Source organism: Canis aureus, chromosome 32, assembly GCF_053574225.1.
Source record: "Canis aureus isolate CA01 chromosome 32, VMU_Caureus_v.1.0, whole genome shotgun sequence".
Taxonomy (NCBI): domain Eukaryota; kingdom Metazoa; phylum Chordata; class Mammalia; order Carnivora; family Canidae; genus Canis; species Canis aureus.
The window spans coordinates 41,223,380-41,238,891 of NC_135642.1; the positions used below are offsets into that span (position 1 = coordinate 41,223,380).

The window sequence follows — 15,512 nt, forward strand, 5'->3', positions numbered from 1 at the left end:
TGTAAACTTGTCAGAAGCCTTAAACCAAGTTTAACCAGCCAAGGACTTTGAAATTAGTGTCTAGGAAATCATGTGTGCTTAAGAAAAATAGTATTTTTGGACTTCTGGTAATACATTATCAACTATGTCTTTTTTTAGTGGAAGTTTTGAAAAAATCTGGTTTTATATTTGTATATCAATAGGTTAAAATTTGCCATCTCAACGTATGTTCAGTTCTATTATATCCCTTTAACAAAATAACAGGACAGCAATTATTGCTTCTTCCAACTCACTGTAGACTATGTTTTCAAGTCTTTGAGGTAGTGCAAAGAGCAGAGATTATATATCCATGCAATCTTACTATGTATAGATCGTCTTCTGGACTTAAAAAATAAACTTAAACCATGCTTAATTTTTGACAATCATTTTGCCAATATTTGCAAAATGATAGAAGAATCCAAATACAAAGAACACTATTTCAGGACCGTAAGAAAAGAAATACAGTCTGCATATCATAAAATTATGGGACATTTAACAAATTTATTTTATGCATACTGTATTTTAGGTACTATTCTAGGTTCTGGGATAAGCATGAATAAGGCAAACACAGTCCTTGCCCTTATGGGATATAAAATGTAGTGGGAAGGCTGAATATTTAAAGACATAATTTTTAAAAGGATTTTATTTATTTATTTGAGGGAGAGAAAGAGAATGGAGTGGAACACAGGGCCTGATGCGAGACTCAGTCCCATGACCCTGAGATCATGACCTGAGGTGAAATCAAGAGTTGATGCTTAAGCAACTGAGCCACCCAGGCACCCCCTAAATAAATAATTAAAGTGAAATGTGGTAGATGTTTACGGATGATGGCAAAGGAATATTTAAAATGTCCAAATACTACACATACGCTTTACTAAAATTAGGCAGTAAGTACCCAGAACTTAAAATTAGTCCTGAAACCCTAATATCCTGGTGTGATGTGTTAGACATTCACTCATTTCCACATAATTTATACGAACCTACATAGAATAGATGTAGGTTGGTTTTGCTTGGAATTTAATCAAGCTAGATGCATTTTTATAGTTGTTCTAGCTTACACATTTTATGTGAATTGTAATATAGGCTTAAATGTAATAAAAATCCTAGTATCATAGTAACAACTTTTCTTATCAATGACAAATTTATAAAGTGTTCAGTTCTAAGTCCAGTTACAGAGAAGCTTTATTCTGGGTCTGCTTAAAAGTGAGTTAATCTGGATGCATAAAGCAGTGCATTTGTCACTTCTGATGTGGTAAGTTGTTATTTTGTTTTTTGTTTTTTGTTTTTTTTGCTGTGACACATTTAAATATGCATATAGTTTATTGAAGTATGCATTTTGTGTTTAAAGACTACTGAATATTTTAAGAATTCCTGAAGCTGTTTTGTTTAGTATAGTAGTCGACTATCTGCTTGTAGCTTTTAAACACTTGAAATGTGTCTAGTTCGATTTGTGATTTACTGTGAGTATAAAATTATACTGGATTTCAAAGACTTAATATAAAAAATGTAAAATAACCCACTAAAAACTCTTTTTATTGATCACATATTTAAATGATTTTTAGGTATAGTTGGCTAAATATAGTTCTAATTAATTTCATCTGTTTTTTAATGTGGCTATATTTAAAGGCATATATGTAGCTTTCATTGCATTTCTGTTGGATAGCACTGTCCTGAAGTATCTTCTCAGGGTCTCACATTCTTTAGAATATAATGCTTTGGGCCATACCGTCTCAATTTACATTTCATCTCATGAACTGTAGGGTAGGAAGTGCAATTGGGTTTCATATCAGTTTGGAAGAGAAATGTGATATTGTGAGACTACCTCTGTAACTGTATTTAAAATTTTTTGTCTCAAGCGAATTTGTATGGAATTCTGTTGTTTGTAATCAAAAGTGCCTTTTGCTCCATCACGTAAGACTGATTTCCCAGGGATGCCTGGGTGGCTCAGTGGTTGAGCATCTGCCTTTGGGTCAGGGCATGATCCTGGAGTCCTGGGATCGAGTCCCACATCGGGATCCCTGCATGGAGCCTGCTTCTCCCTCTGCCTTTGTCTCTGCCTCTCTCTCTCTCTCTGTGACTCTCATGAATAAATAAATAAAATCTTTCTTAAAAAAGACTTATTTTCCAAATAGGGTTGTAAACTTGAGGACAAAGATGGTCTTGTATTTTTCGTAAATGGCCTATTGCATTATAAAAGTGATAAGTACTTGTTGAGCAGAAGAAGTGCCAACATATCACCACCATCTATAGCAGTGATTTTCAGAGTTACTCAGAAGATAGAACTTTTATGGCTGTGGTGATCTGTAAAAGTGACATGGAGAAGGTAGAGGTTGAGCTTTGACCCATAACAGTAATAAAATTACCTAGCATTGTAACATTTGACACTTTCAGAAGGCTTGAATGAGACTATCATACTTTTGACATCATAGTGAAGATGGATGAAGCTGCCCAAAAGTCTCTTTCAAATAAAAGCAATGCAAAGAGGATTGACTACCCCTGAAATAATGACAACTGAAAAACCAGCACACACTGGTCACCAGACTTGTGATTTACCAACATTCATGAAAAGAACTTCATCTTAGAACATAGTTTTATGTTTATTTGGGGCCAGAGTTGTCTCAATATCATTTAAAGGCTTTGATCATGAAGTTAAAAAGTTAAGTTCAGAAGGGGAAGGGAAAGAAGCAGTAAGAAGGCAGTAAGAGTGTTATAGCTAAAGGGGATCCAAGGAGATACAGAAGCCATACCAGTAATTTGAGCAGGGAAATTTTAATGAGAATTGTTCAAGTCAAAGGCAATTAACTACTGACTGGAGTAAAAGAGAACTCTAGGATGTATAGAGGTAGGTACATTCTGTTAGCACCCTCTTCTTGGCTGAGCCTGATAAAAACTCAGCTGACAGAGGAAGCACAGTCTAAAAAATGCAGTTCCAATAGAAAAAAGGCCAGTGTGGGTGGATTTAAAGCTTAGAGGTAATAAATTAATAATTGGCGCAAGCTTCAAAGGAGAGGGGGAGTGTTAATACAAATTTGGAGTAATGTTTTGTAGGTATCAATAGAAATTAGGAGAGTGCTGAAGTCACTTTCTGTTCTTTGGTTTCAGGATGTAGAGAAATGACCAGATTGTCCATGGGTTTCAGGACAGGTTTCAGGACTGGAGAATTATGACTAACTCAGGGTGGATGGGAGATTTGTTTACAAAGCGATGAATTTGGTAGGATACTGTAGCATCCTCTCAGAAATGATTTTGATAGTTGAGGGCGAAAAATGTGCACAAATTACCACGGGAAAAGAGTATAGAAAAAGAAAAGAGGAAACTAAAGACTGATCATTGTGAAATACTTTCATTTAGAGAATGATAGAAGTGTCAGGGAGGTAGAGATAAAGGAGAGCTTCGCAAATGCACCGTGGCAGGGGACAGTGCAGCGAGGGTGGGAGGAGGGGGTCAACATGAAACACTTGCAGACTTCAGAAGTTAAAGGCTTTTGATTTTTGGTAAAATGGCCATTGTTGGCAGCTCCAGAAAAAAAGTTTCAGCAGAATGGATAAGCCAGGTTATTGTTAAGAAATGGGAGGTAAGGAAGATGGAAGCAGGAGTGCCAACTATTTCAGGAAGTTTGACAGGGAAAGGAAGGAGTCAGAGAGAGAGGAGAGAGTATCTCAGGGTATAGCAAGGATAAGGGAAAGATTAAAAAAATATTTTTTTTATTTGATAAACTAGAGATCAAGATCAAGGCAAGATCAAGACAGTAGAAAGGAAGAGATTGAACAGGAGCAAGGGAGCAGGCGTTATATTTCAAATGATAAAATAGAATCTAGATGAAAATGTAGGGGGGGAATGATACAATGGAGGAATCAAAGGAATTGGGATTCCTTTAGGGTTGAACCATATGAAATTGCTGATACCAGTTTTTACTGAATTTTTTAAAAATTTCAAATGGTTTAACCTGATGTTTGTGACGTGAAATAAAAAGGAAGGATGAGGATAAAGAAAATTTGAAGTATAAAGATGACAAGTCCAATTTACATAAAAGGAATTGCGTTTTCTCAGTAAATAGGCAAGGTCATCTTAATAGAATGGGCTCAGGGCAAAACACGTGAAGAGTTTTGGGATATATAATTTAGAGAATGTGAAACTAGAGGGAGACAAAGATGAGTTAAGAGGCAGTGGTCTCAGCATAAAGTGAAGACTAGAATTAATGGAGAGGCTCTAGGGAAGGAGAAGATGGGCTCGTTCACAAGAGATTGCTCCAGTGAATTTGGTAAATTCATTGGGTCTGAGAGTGGGTGATGTAGAAGATAATAAAGTTTTGAGACTAGAGGAATAGAAAAACTGATGGTTCCTAAGATGTTCTAGACAGAATAAGGAGAGATAGATACTAGGCTTTAACTGGTTGAGCTTGAATTGATGTGAAGGAAGAGATTCAGGTTTGTGCACAGTTAATAGTGGGAGTCTGGACAATGAGTAAATGGTTTGAGAAAATAAATACAGATAAAAGATAATTTTATTTTTATTGGCTAATCAACAGTGCCTGAGATCTTCAGACTGTTTATCTTGCTATGCCTTTCTTTTTTTAATGGAGATTTGACATACAACTTACCTTACTTAGATGTTCCGAAATAATGGTATCAACATACAGTTTTTTCTTGTGATAAAAACTTCTAAGATCTTGTCTCTTAGCAGTTTTTGAGTATACAGTACAATATTTACTATAGTCATCATGTCGTACATTACATCCCCAGGATTTATTTATCTTATAACTGGAAGTTTGTGCCTTTTGACCACTTCTGTCAATCTCACCTACCCATGCCCACCCCCCCACTTCCCACATCAATATGTTCTATCTCTGACTTCAGTTTTTTTTGTTTTTTTTTAAGATTCCACATAGAAGTAAGACCATATAGTAATTGTCTTTCTCTGTCTGACTGACTTCACTTAGCATAATGCCTTCAAGGTTCATCTATATTGTCTCAAATGTCAGGGTTTCCTTCTTCTTATGGGTGGGTAATATTCCATCGTATACTATACCACATTTTGGTACGTTGCCTTTTTTGTTGATTGTTTCCTTTGCTGTGTGAAGCTTTTTAGTTTGATGTAGTCCTAGTTGTTTTGATTTTGTCATCTTTGCTTCTTGATTATGCGTGGACACTAGATTTTTTTTTTACTAGATTTTATATATGATTGAAAATAATTTCTTTTGCCTCTCACCCTCTTTTCAGAAGTAGGAAATTTTGCTTTTTTTAAGACTGGGCATAATATAGGAATGGGAGTACAGATTAAAATTAATTTGCGCAGTGATTTGTAAATAACCTGATAAGGTATTATCATTGTTTTTGATATCTTAGAGAAAAAATGTCTGACAGGCAAGACAGGGTTTTTTTGGATATAAATGAAAATGTTTTGAAATATGATGAAGATGAACTAGTGGACCGGTCACTTCGCCTTTTTAGACATCTACCTCACCATGATGAGGGTGTAGCGAAAGTTTTTTCTTTTCCTAAATTAAAACAATTTTTAATTCTATACTTTTTAACTTTGGAAGTACTTTTAGGAAATAGAATAAAGGCTTTGGTAAGCAGTCAAAAATATGCAGTGCATGGAAAATAACAAATATGGTGAAGATACTTGACTTTACCCATGTTGAGGGAGGTGCAAAGTAAAACAATTTGGTATCATTTTTTGCCCATTAACTTGGTAAACATTTAAAAGCTACCCAATTTTGACAAAGGAAAAGGGGGACAGGGTATTTGTCCATATGATAACCTCTGGAGGAAGTGTCAACCCCAGGAATGAATATAAGTTGATACAGCCTTTTTGTATGTGGTAATACTTATCAAAATTTAAGGCGTGCATTATTTTTGGCCCAGTAATTCTGCTTCTAGAAATCTATCCTATCTTTTACATGCACAAAGAGTTGTAGCTACTAGGATGCTTATTGAAGCATTGTTTATATTGGCAAAAAATTGGAGATGACTTTAAATTAAGCTTAGCCAGTAGATGTAGCTCTTTTATGTAATGTGATTGTATGTTCCAGTTAGCTTGGGATAATCGTATGTCCCAGTTAGCTTGGGATAGATCTGATTTACACCTGTGCTACCAGCATAATTGTTAAGAGCACTTCCTTTCACTCTCAGAAGTGTCCTGTTTTGGATAGTAACTTACGTGTTTATTATATGTGTATATTAATAGCATGGATCACTATGCATCTGTGAAAAAAGTGAACTATATGCACTGGCCTGGAACTATAGTTGATACGTGAAGGGAGAGAAATGAGTTGCAATACAATGTATACTTTCCCTTTTGTTTTTGTGTGAATGAAACACAGTGAGAGAGTTGGTTAAAAAGGTGTGGAAAAATTCACACTGATTTGTCCATTTGATAACCTCTGGAGGAAGTGTCAACTCCAGGAATGAACATATGTTAATTTATTTTTTTAATAAAAGCAACAACAAAATGGAACTGTTGATTGCTAGCTGGTGCTATAATTTTTAACTAGAAAGCATTAATAAAATAATTATTATTAATCTAAGAATTTTAAACTTTATTGTACTCTGTCCTGTACAGATAGTAACTTTTATATTTTTGAAAATGTACTAATGGAAATTTAAAAAGTTATCATTATCATTCCACCATTACAGTTGGATAAAGTTTTCAAATTCCTTCCTTCCTTGTATCTTTATATACATAATTCTTACATAGTGATAATCAGAGCACAGATATAATGTCACATATATATTTTTAAAGATTACATTCTTTAGTGTATTTTTGCCATAATCTAGTAGTTAGTATTTTTGAAAGCTTACTGTGTTAAATGGTTTTCATGTATTATATGGTGTAATCCTCCCAACCATAGGATGGACAAACTGACATGAGGTAATTTGCCAAGACCAAATAGTTAGCATATGACAGAAATGGGATTTGAACTCAAGCAGCCTGACTCTTCAACTCACGCCCTTACCACTCTTACTGCCTCCCTTTACAATTCTTTAGTGATTTTGTGTAACACCAGTATACCATAATTCACTTAGCCATTTTCTAGCTATATATCTAGTTTATAGGCTTTAAAATTTGAACCTCATACATTTGTAACTAAACAAATTGATGCCCATTCTGTGCAGGACCCTATTTTAGGTACAATTGGTGTTGGTATGTAGTTATGATTTAGCATTATTTGACCTTACCTGAAGACTTGTGCATATACAAGTGTATATGAAAATTTGTATAATGATTTTTTTTTCTGGTGGAGTGTCAGTATTTTAAAGATGTTGTCCTATGGAAAACAAGTATTGTTCTCAAATAATTAGAAAGTCATTAATAAAAATGAACTCAGGACTGTTTGATGCCTTTAAAAATTCTCTCTATACATAGCGAGCAATATTCTTTTATATGGCATTTGCAAAAAAATAATTTAAATGAACATTTAACGTGTTTTGTGACTACACATGAAGTTAACTTTATCTTCAAGTGGAGACATGTGTGTGGATAATCCCCAAGTCCCTAGTTTGCCTGTAGCGTATGCATTTATGCTTAAATAAAATAGGGTGAAATTACAGATTCATACAGAGAAGTCACATTTGTAACTTAGGAAGGGTTAAATAGCTTTCTTTTTAAGCCAATATTAGTTACTGCTCTTTTATCTTTGGGGGATAGAGTATCAATTTAATAGGGGAACCTAAATACTAGACAAGAGTCAGCTGCTATTGTGTTGAGGCGATAAGAGCTTTATTTCAAAGCTTACCTGCTGGATTTCTAGATACCTATTAAAACAAGAGCAAAACATATGGTTTTCTTACAAATAACTTAGAATCCTCCTTGCTAAATAACATAATTTTTATGGCACTTTTGATGATCTTTCTAAAAAATTTATTTGATGAGTTTCTTTGGAAATGTTCATTATTAATCTTGAATGGCGTTGGTATTTGTTTACTTAGTGTAACTTCTGTACTGTTCTTTTTCATTGTTTATATTTTTAATTGCTTATTTCACATTTTTATTTAAATTCTAGTTAGCTAACATATATGGTACAGTTGGTTTCAGGAGTAGAGTTTAGTGATTCATCACTTACATATAACACCCAATGCTTATCACAGATACCCTCTTTTGCATTTTACCTCAATCACAAAGATTTTCACACATAAAAAAATGATAAGTGAAAATAATTACTGTATCATAAAATACTCCTTTAGTGTCTATATTTCCAATTGTTTTATACATGTCACAATTACTTCTTACTGAATTTTATTTTTAGATCAGTTTTAAGTTTACAGAAAAAATTGCAAAGAAAAAAATTTCTTGTATACTTTACACCTGTTTCTCCTATTATTAACATCTTACGTTAGAGTGGTACATTTGTTGCAATTAGTAAACTTATACTGATGCATTATTATTAACTAAATCCCTACTTTATTCAGATTTCTAGTTTTTACTTAATGTCCTTTCTGTTTTTCATGTTCCAGAATTCTATCCAGCATACCATACTACATTTAGTTGTCATCTTTCCTTAGGCCCTCTTGGCCTAAGACAGTTTTGCAGACCTCCTTATTTTTGATGACCTTGACAGTTTTGAGGAGCACTGGATGTTTTATAAAGTGCCCTTCTGTTGGGAATTGTCTGATGTTTTTCTCATGATTAGTTAGACTGGGTTTATGGGTTTAGGGGGAAAACCACAGAGGTAAAGTGTCAATTATAATCATCAAATCATCATTTCATATCCGGGATGTGTAATATCAACATGACTTATCAATATTGATGCTGACCTTTATCACCTTGGCTGAGTTGGTTAATGTTTGCCAAGTTTCTCCACTGTAAAGTTAGCGTGTCCTCTTCCCTTTTGGAAGGAAATCACTGCACAGCTACACTTTAAGACACCTGCCTCGAGGGTGGATGTCTATGTAAATAATTTGGAATTCTCTACATGGAAGATTTCTGTTTTTAAATTTATTCAACCATTTCTATCAGTATGAACTCATGGATATTTATTTTATGCTCTGGATTATAATATAATAGTACTTTTTTTGTTGCTCTGATTGTTCCCAGCTTTGGCCATTGGAAGTTTTTTTATTTGGCTTATTTGCCCCTTTGGCATAGTTCCATCTTATTTTTTGTTTTGTTTGTGTTTATGTTTTTAAGCGCTTCCTTACTTCCTGGCACCACACTATGCTCCAGACTTACCTATTGTATTTCTTGCCCCAATCCTAGAATTAGCCATTTTTCCATGGAGCCCTGTTCTTTTCATAACTATTATTTTAAAATAACATCTTTATTGAGATATAATTTATATACTGTATAATTCACCTATTTAAAATGTGCAATTCAGATTTTAGGATGTTTACAGAATTGAGCAAGTATACCATAATCAGCTTTAGAACATTTTCATCATCCCAAAAAGAAACCCTGTGCCCCATTAGCAGTCACTTCCCATTCCCTGTGTTCTCTCTCCTCTACCCTTCTGCCCTTTATAACACTTTTTGTTTCTGGATTTCCCTAGTCAAGACATTTTTTATAAATGAAATCGAACTGGGCAGACCAGGTGGCTCAGCGGTTTAGCGCCGCCCTCAGCCCAGGGCCTGATCCTGGAGACCCAGGATGGAGTCCCACATTGGGTTTATGCATGGAGCCTGCTTCTCCCTCTGCCCAGTGTCTCTGCCTCTCTCTCTCTCCCTGTGTCTCTCATGAATAAATAAATAAAAATCTTAAAAAAAATAAAGTATTATAAAAAGAAACAGTTAAAAACAGAAGAGAATATGGGACAGAAGCTGTATGTAGCCTGCAAAACCTAACTTAATTACTCTCTGGCCCTGTTTTTCCTCTCTGGCCCTTTTAAGAGAAAGTTTGCTGATTCCTGGGCCATTGATGTTTTTATGCAGTGCTGTCAGTTCACTAAAGGTTGCAAAATGGTGATTTTCTATCATTCTCTTATTATTAAGTGGAATACTTCTATAAATAGAAACTTACTTTCATCAACATTTTATTGCCATAAGAAAGTTTGATTAGGAAAAATGCTTAGTTCTTTTACATGCCACTTTTCAAACTAATTACTTGGTTCTGTCACAGTCTCCAAAGGTGATCAGTTTTGTGTTTTTTGGTTTTGTGGGGTTTTTTCTTTTTTTTTTTTGGTTTTGATTTTGTTTTTTTTTGAGGTCATAATAAAGTAATGGAATTCAATGTATTTGAATATTTCAATTTATTATTATTAGTGCTTAAATGTCCCATATTTGGCCAGTAAAAACCTCTGGAGTCTTTTGTGATGACCCTAGTAGTCATTTGATAGCTTTTTCTTTTCTGGTATGACAAGATGTTGCAGATTCGTTTCCTATTCCATTTGCAGACCTGAAATTAGCAAGTTTTTTAAAGGTTCTTTTATGTGGAAAATGGAGTTTAGAGCCAAAATCTCATCGTGGAGAGAACTTACTGCTCCTGGCTTGGTCATTGTTACCAGGGCTTTTCAGTCAAGTGAGCTAGGAAATACGTATTTTTTAGGTAAGTAAAGTATGAATTCATATTGGTACTTAAGATTAAAACTGAGGGGAACACCTGGGTGGCTCAGTGGTTGAGCATCTGCTCTCGGCTCAGGGAGTGATCCCAGAGTTCCAGGATCAAGTCCCACATCAGACTCTCTGTGGGAAGCCTGCTTCTCCCTCTGCCTGTGTGTCTCTGCCTCTCTGTGTCTCTCATGAATGAGTAAATAAGATCTTAAAAAAAAAAAGATTAAAACTGAGGGATAAATGGTTTTTACTTCACCTCATTGATTTTTTTTTAATAGTGATTCAGTACTTCCTTCCATACAATGCCTAGTGCCCATCACAAGTGCACTCCTTAATCCCTATCACCTATTTTACCCATCTCCCCTCCCCTTTCCCTATGGTAACCACATTTGTTCTCTATAGTTAAGAGTGCTTCTAGGTGTGTGTGTGTGTGTGTGTGTGTATATATATATATGTGTATATATTTATACACACATATATATATACACACATATATATATCTTTTTCCCCTTTGCTCATTAAAATTTTTTTTACTTACTTTGCTTAGCCTTATGTTCTCTAGCTCTTTCCATGTTGTTGCAAATGGCAAGATTTCATTTTTTTAATAGCCTAATAATACTCCATTGTGTGTGTGTATACATTTCTTTATCTATTCATCTATCGATGGACACTCGGGCTGCTTCCATAACTTGACTATTGTAAATAATATTACTATAAACAGAGAGGTGCACATATCTCTTTGAATTAGTCTTTTTTGTATCCTTTGGGTAAATACCCAGCAGTGGGATTGCTAGATCGAAGGGTATTTCTATTTTTAGCTTCTTGAGGAACCTCCATACTGTTTAACACAGTGGCTGCACCAGTTTTCATTCCCACCAACAGTGCACAAGTGTTGCTTTTTTTTCCGCATCCTTGCCAATACCTGTTGTTTCTTGTGTTGTTGATTTTAATCATTCTGACAGATCACCTCATTGATTTTAGATCCATATCACTTTTCTTCCACACGGAGAATCCTATTCTCCATGACATTAATGAAATTACTCATTTGCTGGATTCTACAACACACACACATACACACACCAGTCTCAGAATAACAATACCAATAGTAACTACAACAAAGTGGTTATTAAAACAGTTAAAGTATTTTGTAGTCCTTTTGGTCCTGAGGGCATATTCTACTAAGTATAGCGTTGTTATTGTGTGCTTAAATTCTCTTACACTAGTTCCTGTCTGGATGGTTATGACGACAATTAGAGATTTAAGCTTGTTTCACTTTTTTAAATGTTTAGGGATTTTTAAGATTTAGTTTTCTCTTTTAAATTTGTAAAACAATTGCATGATCCCAAAGTCAAATCTATGTATAAGTTCTACTTAGAGACATTTAGCTTCAATTCCTGTCCCCTCTAACCAGATTTCCTCTCCTTGTAGGGGTTAAAAATTGTGTGTGTATCTATTACTATTCTACCTTTTTAAGATAAATATATCCACTTTTCTACAACCTTGCTTTTTCACATAATTTATTCTAGAGATCACTCCATGATAGAAGATAAAGTAATTGTATCATCTAGCTTACAACTGCACACTACTTCATTGTATCAGTGTACACAGTGTGTTCAGTGTGTCTCTTATTGTTGGACACCAAGGTTGTTTCCAGGCTGCTACTACAGGTAGTGTTGCAGTGAATAATCTTGCTTGTACCTATTTTCATATTTTGGCCAGCGCATTTTGGGGATAGATTCACAGATGTAGGATTACTAAGTCAAAGGGTAAAGGCAATTATAATTGTGCTAGATATTGCAAACTTCCCTCTATAGTGGAAATACCATTTTGCATTCCCATTAGTCTATTTCCCTATACTTTGCCTACAGAGTATTTTGTTGAACATTTGGATTTTTGCCAATATGGTAGGTGAGAAATTTTATCTCGGTGTAGTTTTAATTTGCATTTCTCTTATTATGGGTGAGGTTGAGTATCTTTTCAAATGATTAAGGACCATGTGTATTTCATTTTACTAACTAACTGCATCTGTATGAAAATGGTCTGCAGTTACAATAGCATGCAATAGTCCTATTTTACTCTCACAAATGTATTTACAGTTGCCTGCTTAATGTATACGTGGCTTCATTGTGAGTATTCTGGGGTTTCTGTCTTACCCTTCTGATACTGTTAACATCTTTCTTGGATTTTTAGGTCTGCTCTTCTTTCCCCCCCCCCCAGGATTATTTCATATCAGAAATATGTAATCAAGAGATTAAGAACTCCGTGAATGAAATGTGAATATGTGATTTAATATGACAGTCTATTAATGTAGGCTTGAATTAGCTTTAGGCTAATCAGGCTTAACCAGCTTTTGAATTCAGTGTATTTCTATCATTAAATATACAGTTGAATATAAGAATTCTAGAACCTGGTCTACAGACCTTGTGAAACGATGACATGATCTTTCTGAAATATCTGATTACTTTGCAGTGAGAGCTTGGCACACACAGCTTTCTTTGCAGAAAACAACTCTGATATTATAAGATTTGTTATTAAGGATTTTTAGTCTTGTGTTCTTCTCTTTTGCATATATTTAAGTTGTTAGATTGTCCTGTGGGATTTCATAAATATTACTTCTGTTAGTAAAGCTGCTGACAGCAGAAGCTTTCAATAAATTATTCATGTGCTGTTTGTTTTCTGTGTTCAAGAATTAATGCATCTTTACTCAGATTTTTTTTTTAGCTGAACTTGGTAGCAGTTCGTAAACATATGGTGGTATAGTCACATAAAATCTGTGATGCTTGTTTTCCATATAAGAAAAGTACTCTACTAGCAATATTTAGAGCAATATCAGCTCTCTAAAACATAGCTGATTACTGAAGAATAATGGAAAAATAGCTTTCAAAATTGTGGAATAATCACTCAAAAAATTGCTGCTCTTTTAAGATATGGGCCACTAAGTTTTATGTCTTGCTTGTTCTCTGTCATCTGTGTACTTAATATTCACTTTCATTCATCGAAAACTTTAGGTCTTATTTTGCAGTCTTCTCCATTGAAGGTCTGTCATTGTTCTGGAAAATGTGAGTGTCTGCTTTGGCTTACTTTCTAATACCATTATCAGTTCTTCACATTCCCTTCATCTCCAGTGGCTTCTCTTTCATGCCTCTTCAAGCAGCACTAGCTTCCAGAATTGCACCCTACTCCTTGTCATCTCTCAGCAGTGCTGAAATATTATTAAATAGTATCACAGTCTTACCACAGTCTCTTGTCCTACCAGATTTCTCACATTGTGCTGGCATCATGTACCCATTTTCTCTTCACTCCTGTGTATTTTCTTCTTTATCTGTCTTAGATTCATTGACAGCTATATGCTGGTATTTTCAACCCTCCTACTTCATTGTCACTACCTACTTGTCTACTTAGGAAGGTTGGGTTTTAAATGTCTATGTTCTCTTCCTTTATAGTCTGCAAAACCACATTCTCATATTTGCACTTCTTTCAAAATAGCAGCCTAAATGTGCTCAGTATGGCCCGGTAATCCTGTTCCCCCTTTCTGGTGCTCCCGTCCCTTCTCACTGCAGATGTTTACCTGCAAACCTCTGACCCTTCCTGACAGCTCAGCCTACCCACACCAGAAACAGTTGTACTCATCTCCTACTTCAGCGACTGTACAAGCAATTAACTATGACTCCCATAGCTAACACCAGGCTTACTCGTATCCTGATCTTTCCTTCTCATTACAGCAAAAGAAGTGTCCTTTCTCTGATCTAGAATTAATTGACATGTTTTTTTAAATATAGACATTTAATGCTTGAAATTTCCCTCAAAGCATTGCTTTAGTTAAGTGCACAAATTTGACATGCTGTATTTTCATTAAGTTGAAAATACTTTGTAATTTCTCATGTGATTTCTTTTAATCTGTGAGTTATTTAGAAGTACATTGCCTAATTTCCAAATACTTTAGGCTTTTCCAGTTATCTGTTACTGATTTCTAGTTTAATTCCATTGTGGTTAGGAGATATACTCTGTACAACTTCAGTTCCCTCATATGTACATGAGTAGTTATCTACAAAATCAAGGGGACTTTCTACCCAACTCCAGAGTTTGTGTGCATTTCTCTCTCTCTTAGCAGCTTCCTCCTCTCTCATACTTTGCAAATTGTAGTAACCTTGGCTTCCTCAATTCTGATCTGTTTCTTTAACTGTGAGATATCAGAAATTACTTTCTCTTTCTCATGCTGAGGACTGGAAAGATGAGATATCTACAGGCGGGAAGATGGGGTAATTTTACAGCTCATCTTGTTTGTTTCCTGTCTCTCAGGGGTCACAGTCCTGCATTTCATGTTGTCCAGTGCCTGAAAAAACATTGTTTCATTGATTTTTGTCCAGTTATCTGGTTGTCTGAGGCAAGATAGTAAGTCTAGTTCCCGTTACTCCATTATGGCCAAAAGCCTGGATCCTAATCTTACCATTTTTTGGCCTGAGTATTTGATTTTATCCTCTGTACTGATTCTTTTCATCTTTCAATATGCTCAAGTCTCTCTTGCAGTACAAAGAATATAAAAGAAGACCAAGCTCAGGTTGTCTTTATTTACCGATTTATCTCTCCTCTGCCTTTTACAGTCAAACTTTTTGAAATGGTCTCTAACATCCTTGCTTCTCAAAATTGTTACTTGTGGTCTCGCAGAATCTGCATCACTTGCATACTTGTCAGAAATGTAGCCAGGCTCCACCCTAAATTTTTACAGAATCAGAATTTTAGCAGGATTTAACAAGGTGATTATGCAAACTAAAATTTGAGAAGTGCTGTTGTTCATTTTATAGGCTCTTATTTCTTCATTTTTCATTTGTTCCTGAGTGCATCGTAGTCTGGTGTCTGTCTTCACTACACCACTAAATCTGCTCTTGCCTAGGTCATCAACGACCCTTTCAATATATATATCCAATGAATGAGTGGCCAATTTGTATTGTACTCTCAGCAAGTCATCCTCATTCTTTTTTTTTTTTTTTTGGTGTAAATTACTCTCTTTAT

The 15,512-nt window shown here is 35.0% G+C and overlaps 1 protein-coding gene across 6 annotated transcripts in view; it reads left to right on the forward strand.

Moving 5' to 3' along the window:
- Positions 1-15,512, forward strand: part of NEO1 (neogenin 1) — a 241,092-nt gene that overhangs the window by 35,496 nt on the left and 190,084 nt on the right. Inside the window, exon 1 of one of the 6 annotated variants that reach the window (XM_077881794.1) lies at positions 10,367-10,497. The exons of the other annotated variants lie outside the window; for them this stretch is intronic. Within the exon in view, the coding sequence (XP_077737920.1) occupies positions 10,380-10,497 (118 nt within the window). The 5' untranslated portion in view covers positions 10,367-10,379. Of the gene's footprint in view, positions 1-10,366; positions 10,498-15,512 lie in introns of those variants that run through there. 6 annotated transcript variants of the gene reach the window in all.